Here is a 13,642-nt window from a genome sequence, read left to right on the forward strand (position 1 = left end):
TTATTCCAGGAAACTTTTTTTGCAGTGCACAAGTCACATGATCAACGTGCAGATGCTACCTTTGGAGCAAACCACGAAGAAGAAAACATGAAGTGAAGAATGATGGCGGTGCATGATCCTCCTTTTAATGACTTGTCACGTGGACAAACATATTGATGTGATTTTAATTGTGTTTCTTATTCAATGGAAACATAAAGTTGTGTTTTTTCGCCACTGACTGAATATCAACAAAATTTTGTGCTACTCTGTAATGGAAACACAACATGTGATCAGGGGCCATGTAAAATCAATACGAAGGCCTACCAATGGCCCTCAAACCACACTTTTGACACCCCTGTGTTAAAGAAGGATCAAATTAAATTGATAGCTGATTTTCAGCAAACGGTGACGTTTGGATCAGACTGGAACAGACTAAGACTTCCAGCAGGGTGTGTTTGATTAGTCAGAGCGATCGGCAGCTGAGGAAAAAGCCCTGGAGGACTTGGTAAGAGACCAAAAAGCAGGTGAGCTTACACAACAGTCTTTTTTAAAATGGTTGTGCAAGGAGGTCCACGCCCACGGATACAAAACCCACACCCTGTCCAAGAAAGACACGGGCATCAAAGTGAAACTCAATGGAAMGGAGGAAACAAACCTTCCACGGCACAGATGGACTTGTTCGTTCGCCGCATGCCTCCCATCGGAGAAAACAGCGTCCAGAGGTTTTCTTCCCACTCGTTTTACCGAACCTTTGCTGGAAGCCAGGCCAAACTCACACGGTTTCTGTCCGGAAAGCATCAACGTGAACAGGCAGGCTCGAGACTATTTATTAAAATTACTCAAGTAGAAGTAAAAAAAAAAAGAAAAAAAATACTCCTAAAAGTACAGCTTCTTTAACTCTGCAAAGACGTGGCGCCAAGACTATTTAGGTAAAAAAAAAAAAAAAAAAAAAAAGTTGCGACACAAAGCATCATTATGCACATTTACCACTTATAACCCAATAAAACTTGTTAAAATGTTTCCTTGAAGTGCAGGCTCAAGCAGAGTGAATCAAGGTTATCATAGCTAACTAAAACTAGCGACATAATAAAAACTGAAATTAAGAAAACATGTTCGTTATTTGAAATAAAAACGGTAATTAAACTATAACTAGCTGGAACTATCATGCGTTTATAAAACTAACTAAACATACTAAAATTACAGATATAATGACCTCAGTTTACATGATTATGAATGTATTTATCCGTCTTCTGAACTGATGAGAAGTTGATCCCCCCACACAAGCAGTTTGCGTCAGCTGTTGACAAACTACGGCACTCCTCCACACATGCGGCACTTAAGCTACTCCGCAAAATGGCGACTGTAAAATTGGTAGAAAACACCAGTCAGTTTTTTGTTCAACAATAATTTCATAATTTTTTTTGAACATGGTATTTTTTGTTGAGTATTTATTACACAATCGACGTAAACATAATCACAATACTTTAAACTTTTTGAATTCTGCACCAAAAATTTAAAGTTTGAAAAAAACTAAAACTACTGTAACTGGTAAAAACTGAAATTAAAACGAAACACTGTTAAACTAATAATAACTAATAGCTAACTGTAGGAGCTATTTTCCCATTTTTTGGTTAAATCTTAGAATATATCATTAGAATTTTTGTTTAATTTGTTGTTTAGAATAAGTTGTTTGATTAGATCAACTTAATTAGTTGATTAATTTCAGGTTGGGATGTGGGTACATCACGGTATAAATAGGTGGGTCTCTTAGGTAGCTTATTATGCACGTGGGTGGTCATAAGGTTTTTTACCAGCCTTTAGAATCGGTCACATCAGTCTCACTAGTCATCAGTCAGAGAACAGGTACAGGAATCAGAGCAGAAGCAGAAGCCTGTATCTTTTTGCCTGAACAGTAAAATAAAACCAAAGAACTATATTTTTACTTTTTGATCCTTTTGTGCTGCGTAAACCAGAATCCACGGTGCATCAGGTGACTATTTGAGTTGGATTCATTTTTGTTTTGCTGACCTTTGAGTTTTGAGTTTTTTGATTTTTGAATTTAAGTTTTGGGACAAATAGTCACTACAGTAACAAACACGCTTTAAAAACTAATTTTAAAACTAACTGAATGAAATAATGCTAAACTACAATGAAAAACACAAAACAACTGTATAACACTAGTGTGAATATATGTTGGGTAATCTTTAAGTCACCATAAGATTTAGTGTTTTATCTCCGTCCCTCACCATGATTCAGGCTGATTACGATCAGCTTTCCAACAAGGTCTGCCCTAACCTCTGTAAACCAACCTTGGCCAAACCACATATTACACAGGAAACAGATGAAGATGTTTAGAAGAAACTGAAACTGAAAGTGGTTATAGGAGGCGGACTCAGACAGGAACAAGAGGTTCTTTGTAGAACAGAGTCACTCCGGTCTTTTAGTCAGGTGAAACAGAGAGACCAAGGTGAGTCCCTGCATTCATTTATTTATCTTTCTCTGGTTTAACAATACATATTTTAGTGCTGACTTTATAGTTCTTCCTCTGCTGCATTTCATAGACACAGAGATTCTGACCACGCTTCAGGTCACTGGTCTTGAGATAGCTCTGCTTTTATAATCCACTGCTTTAAGCTCTGGCCATCATATTGTGTTCACAGAACAAAAAACAGGTTAACTCTTTGCGTATTTTATTTTCACAGAGTGCCATTCAGTCACAATTTGTTCCCATTTCTTTAGCTGACTCTGAAAAACACCAAAGAACATTTTCCAGCAGCCAAGGTTGATTCTCAAAGAGCTACAGGCTGAAAACTTGGATTTGATATTTAAATCAGCAGCACATATGGCAAATGTCTGCTTTGCAAACATAATAAGCTTTCAATTTCACTGCACGTTTTGCCACATTTCTTTTGCAAACTCCACTGCAGCTGGAGATCTATTAGGAGCTGAAGGAGAAACCACCATGTATCCACACCATCTATATGGATTTTGTTCTAAACAGGCAGCCTCTTAAGACAAGACGCAAACTGTGGTGTCTGACCAGATTTCAGATTATGAAAACACAAAATTCAAAACAATTTCCTTTATCACACTGAGTACACTGCAAAAAAGAAGAAAATCTTAAACAAGTATTTTTGTCTAGTTTTTTTTAGAAATAAGACAAAACTAACTTACAAGTGGCTTTTTAGCAAGATGTATAACCTTGTTTTAAAGGGGCAGTAAGATGTAAAATTTACTTTTTGGAACTTTGCATCATGTTATAATCATGTTATAATAATGCAAAGCTCATTATAACATGAATGTTATAATGAGCACTCTGGAGTGTTGCCTTTTTCATTTAATCTCCCATGACAACCATTTAGCTGTGCAAAACACAGGTGGTCAGGTTTGCACAGGTGTTTTGCATCTGTGCAAACCACCCAGACACTCTCCGCCTACAAGGACAAAGCTCCTCCTTGGACCTGCAGTTATCCAGCTTCTGTGTTTTTATAACAACTGAAGTTAAAGTTATTTGATGGTTCTATAAAATGGCACTATGTGCCTGGAAAACACAATATTGCCCTATAAGTCTGTATTTTTCATCAATACGCATAAAAGTACTAGTTCCACTGGCAGGAATAAAAATCTGCCATTGGAACTAGTCCCTTATCTATATATCAAGAGAAGTTAATTAAGTTAGTTAGATTTTTGCACTAAAAACTAGACAAAAATACTTGTCAAGTTTTGTGTTTTTTTTAGCGTACCTCACTGAGCTCACAGACCCTCTTTTTTTATTATCCTCGGACAGATGCATTGCCTTCGAGATGAGGACGCTCTTATCCCGTCACCTCGTGGAAGTTTACCAAAAGTTTGCGCTGCATTGGTGGCTACCATAGCAACCATGGGAATCCTGCTTCTGTCTCCTGGTAGGCTAATTAACCTGGTAGCTTTAGCAACACTCATAGTGACTCTTGGCCCCCTGCTGCATGGACTCTATCTGCTGTTTGAGGAGCTGTTGCACCATTCAAACACAAGGTTAGCATGTCTCGATGTCTGCACTAACTTTCAGCTCGGTTTGGTGTTTTGTCAAAGTCTTCCTCTCATGGCTGTCAGTTATTAGACACTTTAGATATTTCAATATTCCTTTTGTACTTTGAGGTCAGATCATAGAGAAAACCTAACAAGCCTAATTGCATCGCTATTAAGCATTGAGTCCAGTAAACACAATGCCTGATAGAAGTCTCAGTCTCCAGTCTTTTGTATCCTTTAACAAGTTTTTTCCCCATTATTATTTTTCCCCATGTTGCCATCAACTCTGACCAGCTTCCCCGTCTCTACTGAAAACAATATGTATGATCCACTACCATTCTAGGATGCTGTTTTCAGAGTGATCTTAGTTTCCTGTAATGTAACATTTTACATGTAGAAAAGTTAATATTGACCCCATCTGTCCCCGACCTGTTGGAGGATTTAAATTGTGCTACCATAGTGCATGTCTCTGTTTGGAGCCATGACTTTGTTCTTCATGCTTTCCTTCTTGACGTTTGTCAGGTATCGAGGTCGGTCGCTGCTCAGCCACATCCTGCCAGCCTGTGGATTGGGGCCTAAGACTTTGCTGGCGGCAGCAATGGCCGCCCTCCTGCTGTACCTGACCAGACGCTGTCTGATTCACAAAGGCCAAAGCTGGGAGCTCGTTGTTCTGGTTCCTGTGCTTTATGCGCTCTTCAAATGCCTGGGAGTCCTGGTGAGATACAGACTCCACACACACAAACACACACTGTAGGAGTTCTTTTGCTTCTTCTTTGTTGTCAATCAAAAAGACTAAAATATGCGAATGTCTGGACACATTGCCTAAACCCAAAGTTGAGAGCCAACCATTGGTCGCTCCAGGTAATGAGTTTGCCTTGACTCTACGACACTTTACTAAGAACGGGTTCTGCTTATTTGTTCCTTAGACTCAATGTGAGGTCAGGTCTGTCTGTTCTTTGCCTTGCTAGCTGATTGTCTGTAAAAACAACTTTCTTGCTACTCAGAGAAGTAGGTCCTCAAAAGGCCTTTTTAGTGTACTCAGAATATTTTGGAAGTTCTCAAGTGTCTCCTGAGCTGAGGCTTGTGTGTGTGGCTGTGCAGGGTCCGTCGGAGGTGGAGGTATCGGACATCTGCGAGGACAGGAAGATGAACGTGGCACATGGCCTGGCCTGGTCCTTCTACCTCGGTTACCTCCAGCTGGTGCTCCCAAGTCAGTAGTGGAGCACAAACACACGCTACATCGTTTCATGTTACAACCACAAACTTCAGAGTCTTCTATTTGGATTTAACTTCATAGAAGTGAATATTTATGAAGCAGAAATAGAAGGGTTCAGGATTTTCCAAATACTATTAAAAAATAACAATTTGGGAAGTGTAGTATGCATTTGTTTTTAACCTGTTGAGTCTGTCATGTCCTCATTCTCTGTCGCCTTGTTGGAGTCGACATTCAGATAAACTCCTCTCCAAAATGACCACACTAGCTGTGTTCTCTTAATTAATGCCAATTGAATCAGGGTGAAACTGAGAAGTGAACATATAAACCTTCAATAATAATACACAGTAGGAAAAAAATACAGCACTTAAATGCACAGTAAATTTGCTCTGGAGAAAATATTGTAGCTCAAACTTAGAAAAGTTTCTTTAAAATAAATCCTGCTTCTTTATTAGCTGAATTATTTTTAATTAACAGAAATATTAATTGCAAATTTTGGTTATATACCACCAATGCTTTCAAATATCACCTCAAATTTGAAGAAGTTGGGGTGTTGCTGAGAGAAAACCATGCTTTCTGTCTATTAATAGCAGACTCTTAAATGCAGTACCTACTTCTGCCACTAGATGTCAGCAAAGTGAACATAATCACAACATATTACCGGGATATGTCAAGAAACTGTTGTAGAAATATCTTTCACTGCAGTTGAAGCTGTAAGTTTATAATGTTTTTATTCACTCCAACAGGTTTTCTAGAACCTGAATAAAACACAGTGATGTTTGTGGCGCTACCATAACAGTTCAGTGGGGTTTAACAAATACTTGTACAAGGCTAGCTCTAAGTGAGTCTGTGGATCCGTGCAGGTTTGGAGAAGTCCATCGATTCATTTCGCGGCTCTCATCGTGACAGCTTCTGGGCTCGTGGCTCCCAGAAGCTCCTCATCCTCATTCCTCTCGACGCCAACATATCGCACAAGCTGGAGGACGAAGACAGCCACGTCCAGTTCTACGACAGCCTCCCGAACAGCGAGCTGGACAGGGCCGGGGTCCGGGGCCGCGTCTACAAGCACAGCGTCTACAGAGTGAAGGACGAGCKCGGGAAGGTAGGTGAACGTAAAGAAACAAGCCTCTCAGGTGTTTTGAGTTGTTTGTGCTGTGATTAACATGTATGGGCTTTAGCCACCTTTTCCAATACATTCATTAATATTTGACAACTACTCAAATTTGAGAATTTGTCTGAACGGAAAAGCAACGCTTTCTTCGAAGCAAATGAAGACATTAGTATTTAAACGTCAACATCAAATTCTTAACAGATTTATCAGTCATAATTATGTGGCTGGTTTCCAATGTTTCCGGAGTTTTAGTGTGAAGTTCGACCAGCTGATCATTTCGTTTTTATTTTAAAAACTAGGATATAAGAAGGTATAACAAAATTAAAAATGTTTGTTTTTAGCCTCTGTGCTTTTATAATTGACTATTAGTAGAGGTTAAATTACACCATAAGTATGAGAGGATATAGTCACTTCAGGCTTTTACTAATATAATATAAAATAAGTAAATATTCTATTTATTTATCTTTTGTTATTTTTCCTTAAAGGTTTCACAGAATATGACAAGGACTTCATCGTCAACGATTACGTGGAATAAAAACAAACGTACATGTTTTTTTGTCCTATTGTATGAAGTGAAGTCAGACAAAGCTTCTCCTGTCTTAGTCCAGTTACAATCAAAGTTATTTCAATTTGCAAAATGCCGCAATGACAAAATATGCTTTCAAAATAAAAAAAATAGTGGCATTAAACGCTTTTCTTGCAGCTTGTTTTTCCCCCTGCATTACCGCCACCTTGTGGTCAAACATTAAAATTCACCCACAAGGAACTTGAGGCACCGTAACAGTGTCATCGACCTGAACGAATAATTGCACTCATTACACCGCAAAAATAATCTATGAAACATGTTTCCATTTTAGTACCCGTCTTTATTTGTATTTTTGAACTTGAGGACTTGGAGTAACATTTCAGAAAAATAATGTACCTCATTAATATTGTGCTGTGATGTAATTAAAGCCCTGCTTTTTGTCCGTGTCACCAGGCCCATGACTGCGCTGTGGAGTACGCGACACCCCTGCTGACTCTGTACCGCATGTCCCAGGAGAGAAACGCAGGTTTTGGGGAGCCTGAGCGCAGGCAGCAGGTCCTTCTCTTCTACCGGACCCTGAGGGACATCCTGGACCAGTCTCTGGAGTGCCGCAACCGCTACAGACTCGTCCTGATCAAAGGTACCAAACTGGCTCTTCAAGTTGTTCTCAGTCGCTTTGGTGCATTTCTCACAACAGAACTGAAAGTCTAAAAACTACTTGCTCAATCGTCAAGCCATTGATCATCAAAAAAGCAGTTTCACATTCCTGTGCAAGTGGTTATGTACAATTATCTGCTTTTTTCTACATTTTCAATTGGCTTTAGTCAAGTTGATCAAGATTAGCATTAAACGGTTCTCTGTTGAATTGTCTCAACATCCACAACATTTAAGCAAAAGTTCGTCGAATAAGTTCTAACATGCAGAATACATAAAACAAGTTGTCATAATGTGTCAGTCATATATATGTGAAGCATTAGATCAACCAATTTTCTGAAATAGGTTGAAAGTGCATCTTGTTAACCATCCACTAGCAAGTATAAAGTGTATACAGCCAGAGTACAACACAGTGCTACATTTCTGACAATGGAAGGACAAGGACCAACAGCCAGAGAAGAAGAGGAGGAGGAGGAGGAGTGAGGCTGTGATGGAGGAGTTACAGAGGAAGAGTCAGAAGATGCCAAGGACATCTGCCAGCTTCTGTCACTCAAAGATCAGGATATGGTTTGTGCTTATGGAGTTCCTCTTGCCCGACTCTTCATTCCTTAACCCAACTGAGGACTTTTTCCCAACATGAAGATGGAAAGCATAATGTCATGTAACTCCTACAGCACCACATGTACAGTTTTCCTTAAGGAGATTGTCTTATGTTCCCATTTTTATTTTTTTTTCCTTCGTTCTCTACAGTGCTGCCTTTTCCTTCCTGGATCACAACGGCATAATCCATCAACAAATTACAGTAAAAGCATAAATGTGAATCTTGTCCACTCTCTTCCCATTGATCACCCATAATTACAATTTACATTTTCTGTCATCAAAACTTTCACCATACATAATTTAAGAGAGAACATCCATCCCCTTTGCGTACACTGTAATATCGACAACATGACTAATTAGTTTGTTGTATCCGAACGCAATGAAACAAGGATTTGCCATTCTGAGGGCACTGACATGTTCAGTGACGGAGATATTTACTTTTGAGAGATGAACTAAGGATTTTGGGAAATGGGGCTTTGCTGTTTGTACAAATTGTTTTGAGAAATGTGTTTACTGTTTTGCAAATGCCAAGGGTGATTTGAGAAATGCACATTAGCAACTGAGAAATCTTCTAATTTCATCGCTGCAACCCTGGAATCATGTTTGGAAATTAGAGAATCGATATTACTTATTTTCTTTGAGATGGAATTAGGAGGGGAAATATTTTCTCAAAGCTTCTTCAAATTCTTCAGAAACCAACAGTGGCAATAGAAATGATATGAAGTTACTGAGTTAAATAGAATAGTTTGAAACCCTAAATCAAAGATTGAAATCCCTCTTCCCCCTGTAGATGAGCACGAGGATGACCCTCACTTCCTGTCCAAAGCCATCCTGAGGCATCTGGAGCAGCAGAACAAAGAGGAGTTCTGTCTGAGCAGAGCGCCGCAGCAGGAGACCAACGGACCCGTGGAGGTGGAGGACTGGCACCACTCTGAACCAATGAGCCGAGAGCCCACGCTGATGATCAGCCTAGACAGGCCTCAGCCTCTGAGGGGGCCCATCGAGGACACCGACAGCTTCAGAGCAACTTAAACTGAAGCCCAGGGACCGGGGCACACACGCACACACCACACTGCCCTTCCCCACAGACTAGTTCCTGGATTTTGGTCAGCACTCATTAGGAGAGCTTAAAGAAGTCTGACTTGTCATCATCAACTTATCTTTGTGCTGCTGTTACATGAATTTCCTGCTTTTCCTGCTTAAGAAATTCATAATCTGGATCTTAAAACAAACGCAGAAATTGAAGCTGTTTGCTGTGTCTTTCTTCCCCCCCCCCCTAAAGCAGGCCCACAGCATCATGGAATTCTTACTGCAGAATTCGCTTCACTTGGTTCCATAGAATAAAACTTTAACTTCCTCTGTTCCACAGAGATGAATCACTTATTTAGGTGCATTTTAGTGTCGGCTTCTCATGACTAAAACTATTATTTTCAAATGTATTATTAATCCTGCTGAATATGCTCTGTGCTAGACGTGTGCCATACAGGATATTTTGATATCGATCCAGTACAAAGTAAAACCAGAGCCAGTATCGCCAATACCGATATCCATACTTGATTATTTAAACTTGATACATCACCAAACACAAGACTTTTGGGTGTTTTTTGTGGGGGGGTTTTCTTCTGTAACTTATTTTATTCAAACATAGGTTAGAATTTGGGCAAAGTTTACAAGTGAATAAAATGTGTAACTGATAAACAGGAACAATGGAAACAGAGAACAAATCTTTGCATTTCTTACAAAAAAAAAACCTTTTTTTAAATTCTGCAACCTGTATTCAGAAAACCAATCATGTTGTGAAAACTGGAACATTTTACTTGAAGAAGTGAAAAAAAGATCTTCTGTTGATTGTGTAAGCTCACTCTTTAAAAATGCTTATTTAGTCAGTTTTAATAAATGAATTAAAAGCAGATTTTGGTATACCAAAGTTCACTTTTGAGGAGAAGTTACGAGATAGATGTAATCCTGTTTATATGAAATTAAAGAGAATGTAAAAAGAGTGGTTATTAAAAGACAAATACTTCCTCGTACCCCACAATTTTCAACCGTAAGATTTTAACTTGCCTGTAATATTTTTGCCCTAACTAAAAATAAAAAAATCTCCATCTCCTTCCACCTCCTGTGCTTCTTGAATTGCAGTTGGATCATTTTTAGGCCGACCAGAGTTCGCCCATTTGGCCCACATCAGAGTTTGATTTGCGCGTTCACACCTCGCCAGAACTTTCTAGGCAAACAGACAAGAGTTTGATTGAAGCGAACTAAACTGGGCTGTGTGAATCCACCTTACCTTTGGTGTGAACCGATTCTCAAATTTCATGCAGCGTTTACAAGATTTTTCTCCAAGTACTCTATAGATTTCATAATGTCATGCAGTCTAATTAGGTTCCCACAGCCCTCCTAAACAGGCCACAGTTCCAACACTACAATCTTGTTCATCAGGCCAATCAGGTTGTTTCAAGACAAACCCGACTTCTTCAGAATTGAACATGGTGTCCGTAGAGTCACTGATGTGAACAGACCTAACTACTTTTAAACAGCGTACTAGGATATAAAGCCAATAAAACAAAAGACAAAGTCGATTGGGAATCATGTTAAATTAAATGTATTGGTTCATTATTTGGCGGAGACTGTAATGCCTATGTCGTGATCCGTGCTTCTATGTGTTTATTTTTGAGTTTCTGTGTGATCCTGTTCCCTGTTAGTCCTGTCTCTGCGTCTTTTCCCGTTGATTGTCTCCCAGATGTTTCTCGTTCCCGTGATTGCCCCGTGTGTATTTAGTCTCACCTGTTGTCTGTGTTCTTCGTCGGGTCCTTGTCAATCTATGTCGTCATACTATGTTGCCTGTTTCCCCGTGCTGTTCCCTGTTGTTCCTCGTGTGGCTTATCATTAAATGTATCATTTTTCACTACATCCTGGGTCTACCTGCGTCCACTTCATCACCGCAACCAACCAGTTCATGACAGCCTAAATTACAGTCTCGACCTAAATCAGTTTTCTCATGTTCACACGTAAACCACATACTGAGTTTTTTTTTTTTTTTATAGAATGAGTCGTTTTTAGTAACATTAAAAAGTTTTTGTTTGGATAAAACAAACAAAAAAAAGGGCTAAGGCTGCACAGTGGCTGCACAGATGAGGGCTGCACAGTGGTAGAGCAGTTGGTAGAGCTGTTGCCTTGCAGCAAGAAGGTTCTGGGTTCGATTCCCGGCCCCAGTCTTTCTGCATGGAGTTTGCATGTTCTCCCTGTGCATACGTGGGTTTTCTCCGGGTACTCTGGTTTCCTCCCAAAAACATAACTGTCAGGTTAATTGGCCTCTCCAAATTGCCCCTAGGTGTGAGTGTGTGTGTGCATGGTTGTTTGTCCTGTGTGTCTCTGTGTTGCCCTGCGACAGACTGGTGACCTGTCCAGGGTGACCCCGCCTCTCGCCCGGAACGTTAGCTGGAGATCGGCATCAGCACCCCTCCCGACCCCACTGAGGGACAAGGGTGTAAAGAAAATGGATGGATCGATGGATTTGTTTGGATAAAAGGCCAAAACACAGAAAAATGTATTTGGTTTCCCAGATAGGCCTGAGTTAAAGTCCCAGTACAGACATGCTAACTGCACATGTTTGTGTTACACACACACATCTTTATATATGAGAATGAACATGATAGCATATAACTTGGTCATACTAATGGTCTGACTGTGCTTCAATCAAATAAGAATAATAAAAAAACAAAAACAACAGCAGGCCGTCGTGGCTGCAGGCATGTGAGCTCCAGATGAGGGACATGAGTGGAAGATGACAGCAGGCAGGTCAGACCTGCTCACCAGCAACATGAGCAGCTGACACAGACAGCACTGCTGGTGATGGACGGTCACAACGAGGTCAGTGGGTCAGTGTTTACGCTCCTCAGATTAATAAAGAGACATATCGCAATCATCTGCAAGCTGTGAAAAAAACCCCATCTAAATCTACAAAATCACCAACTTTTATCTCCCTGAAATATATATTTTTAAATTCTTATTTGCCTTCAGCTGAGATTTTAAACAAAAAATCTGTGAGGAAAATACCAAGTTCAGCCAATAAATATGGACGTGAGGAGTGGATCCAGTTGTAGAGAACATTTTGGTTTGTTCACCTGATCAAAATGGTAAACAGATCATCATTTTGAACAGATCAAAATGGTGATCTGCTCAAAATGATCACCATTTTGATAATTTTGAACAGATCACCTCTGTCAACTCACAGAGGGGTACGGCCCTCTGTGAGTCATACCCCTCACAGAGCGTACGACTTTACCTTCTGTCACTCAGAGGGTAAAGTCGTACTCTGAAGGTGTGAGTGAATGCGGCTCTAGTGTAAAGTGCTTTGATTGGCCAGTATGAGCGGAAAAACACTGTATAAGTTCAGTCCCTTTGTCGTTTGATCGACTCGTCAGTCCAAACAATCAAAATTTTAAGTCACCACCTCCAGAGATGAGCTTCAGAAGACGAGAACAGGCTGTAAATGTCGAAACGACATCTGAAATTTAGCTTAAGTTTAACTCAAGTCAATATTCAACATGATGAAAGAAAATCTGGATGGAAATCACTGCAGCTCCCATCATTTCCTTCCTGGTCCAAACAGCCTTTCTCTGGTTCCTACTAAACAGCACAATCTCTCTACATTCACAGCGGATCCTCCACAGCATGGCCTGAGCATCAGGTTCTGTGTCGGTTCTGCTGTTGTATCAATCTTCCAGACCACGGCACTCAGGTCTTCTGGTTCTGCTCTGCATCCACAGAACCAGAACCAGACACGGAGAAGCGGCAATCAGCTTCTATGCACCAGAAATCTGGAACAAACTTTCAGAAAACTGCAAAACACCCGAAACAGTAACTGCGTTTCCGTTACAAACGTACGTGAATATTTGTCAATATTCAGAGATGTCAAAAAAACACAATTATGGTGTTTTCATTAACAACCAAACCGAATTAAAACCACGCGTGAATAAGTTTGTTCATTAAAATCATCCCATGCTTCCTGTCGTCTTCTTTGTCTTTTTCATCAGCAGTAACATCCAGTTGTTGGTCATGTGACTCGTGTGATGCAAAAAACAAGCATTTCCTTTGCAGTTTTGCAAAATACACAAATTTACATACAGTTGACAAACCGCATCATGCAAAAAATAATTTTTTGCATAAAACATGAGATTTTTATGCACCCCGGCCCCGGATAAGTGGAATAAAATGGATGGATGGATGGATGGATGGATGRATGGATGGTTGGATGGATGGACGGACGGACGGACGGACGGATGGATGGATGGCATGAGATTTTTTGAAATTGTCATGTTACCATAATTTATTTTAAAAATTCCAGGAATTATATGGTCAATGGAAACAAGAGCGAATGATTTCAGTGCTAAAGACCCACCTGTGTTTAGTTGCCTTTCATTAGTATTAACTGGAACATTGATCAATATATTTAATGAGCATAATGATTTCGATGAAGGTATTGTACAAAATGTAATGTTTATTGCTTCTTTCACTATTGGTGACTGCATGATGTTTTAATGATGTAAAG

At 39.9% G+C, this 13,642-nt stretch overlaps 2 protein-coding genes across 7 annotated transcripts in view; one reads left to right on the forward strand and one right to left on the reverse strand.

Annotated features, from left to right (window-relative positions):
• Window positions 1–10,206, forward strand: sting1 (stimulator of interferon response cGAMP interactor 1). 6 transcript variants are annotated; one of them, XM_008419857.2, is made up of 7 exons: window positions 1–503; window positions 3,767–3,993; window positions 4,510–4,702; window positions 5,089–5,197; window positions 6,064–6,302; window positions 7,291–7,477; window positions 8,882–10,206. In XM_008419857.2, the coding sequence occupies exons 2-7, from the start codon at window positions 3,767–3,769 to the stop codon at window positions 9,121–9,123; spliced, it is 1,197 nt and encodes a 398-aa protein (XP_008418079.1). In that variant the 5' UTR covers window positions 1–503; the 3' UTR covers window positions 9,124–10,206. The 6 variants fall into 6 exon arrangements, with proteins under 6 accessions (XP_008418079.1, XP_008418075.1, XP_008418074.1 ...); XM_008419853.2 differs by lacking the exon at window positions 1–503 and adding an exon at window positions 548–701; XM_008419852.2 differs by lacking the exon at window positions 1–503 and adding an exon at window positions 572–789.
• The window catches only part of brd8b (bromodomain containing 8b), a 25,855-nt gene continuing 18,404 nt past the window's right edge, over window positions 6,192–13,642 (reverse strand). The window contains exon 18 of the mRNA XM_017307229.1: window positions 6,192–6,274. Within this exon, the coding sequence (XP_017162718.1) occupies window positions 6,260–6,274 (15 nt within the window). The 3' untranslated portion in view covers window positions 6,192–6,259. The remainder of the gene's footprint in view (window positions 6,275–13,642) is intronic.

Source organism: Poecilia reticulata, linkage group LG10 (assembly GCF_000633615.1).
Source record: "Poecilia reticulata strain Guanapo linkage group LG10, Guppy_female_1.0+MT, whole genome shotgun sequence".
Taxonomy (NCBI): domain Eukaryota; kingdom Metazoa; phylum Chordata; class Actinopteri; order Cyprinodontiformes; family Poeciliidae; genus Poecilia; species Poecilia reticulata.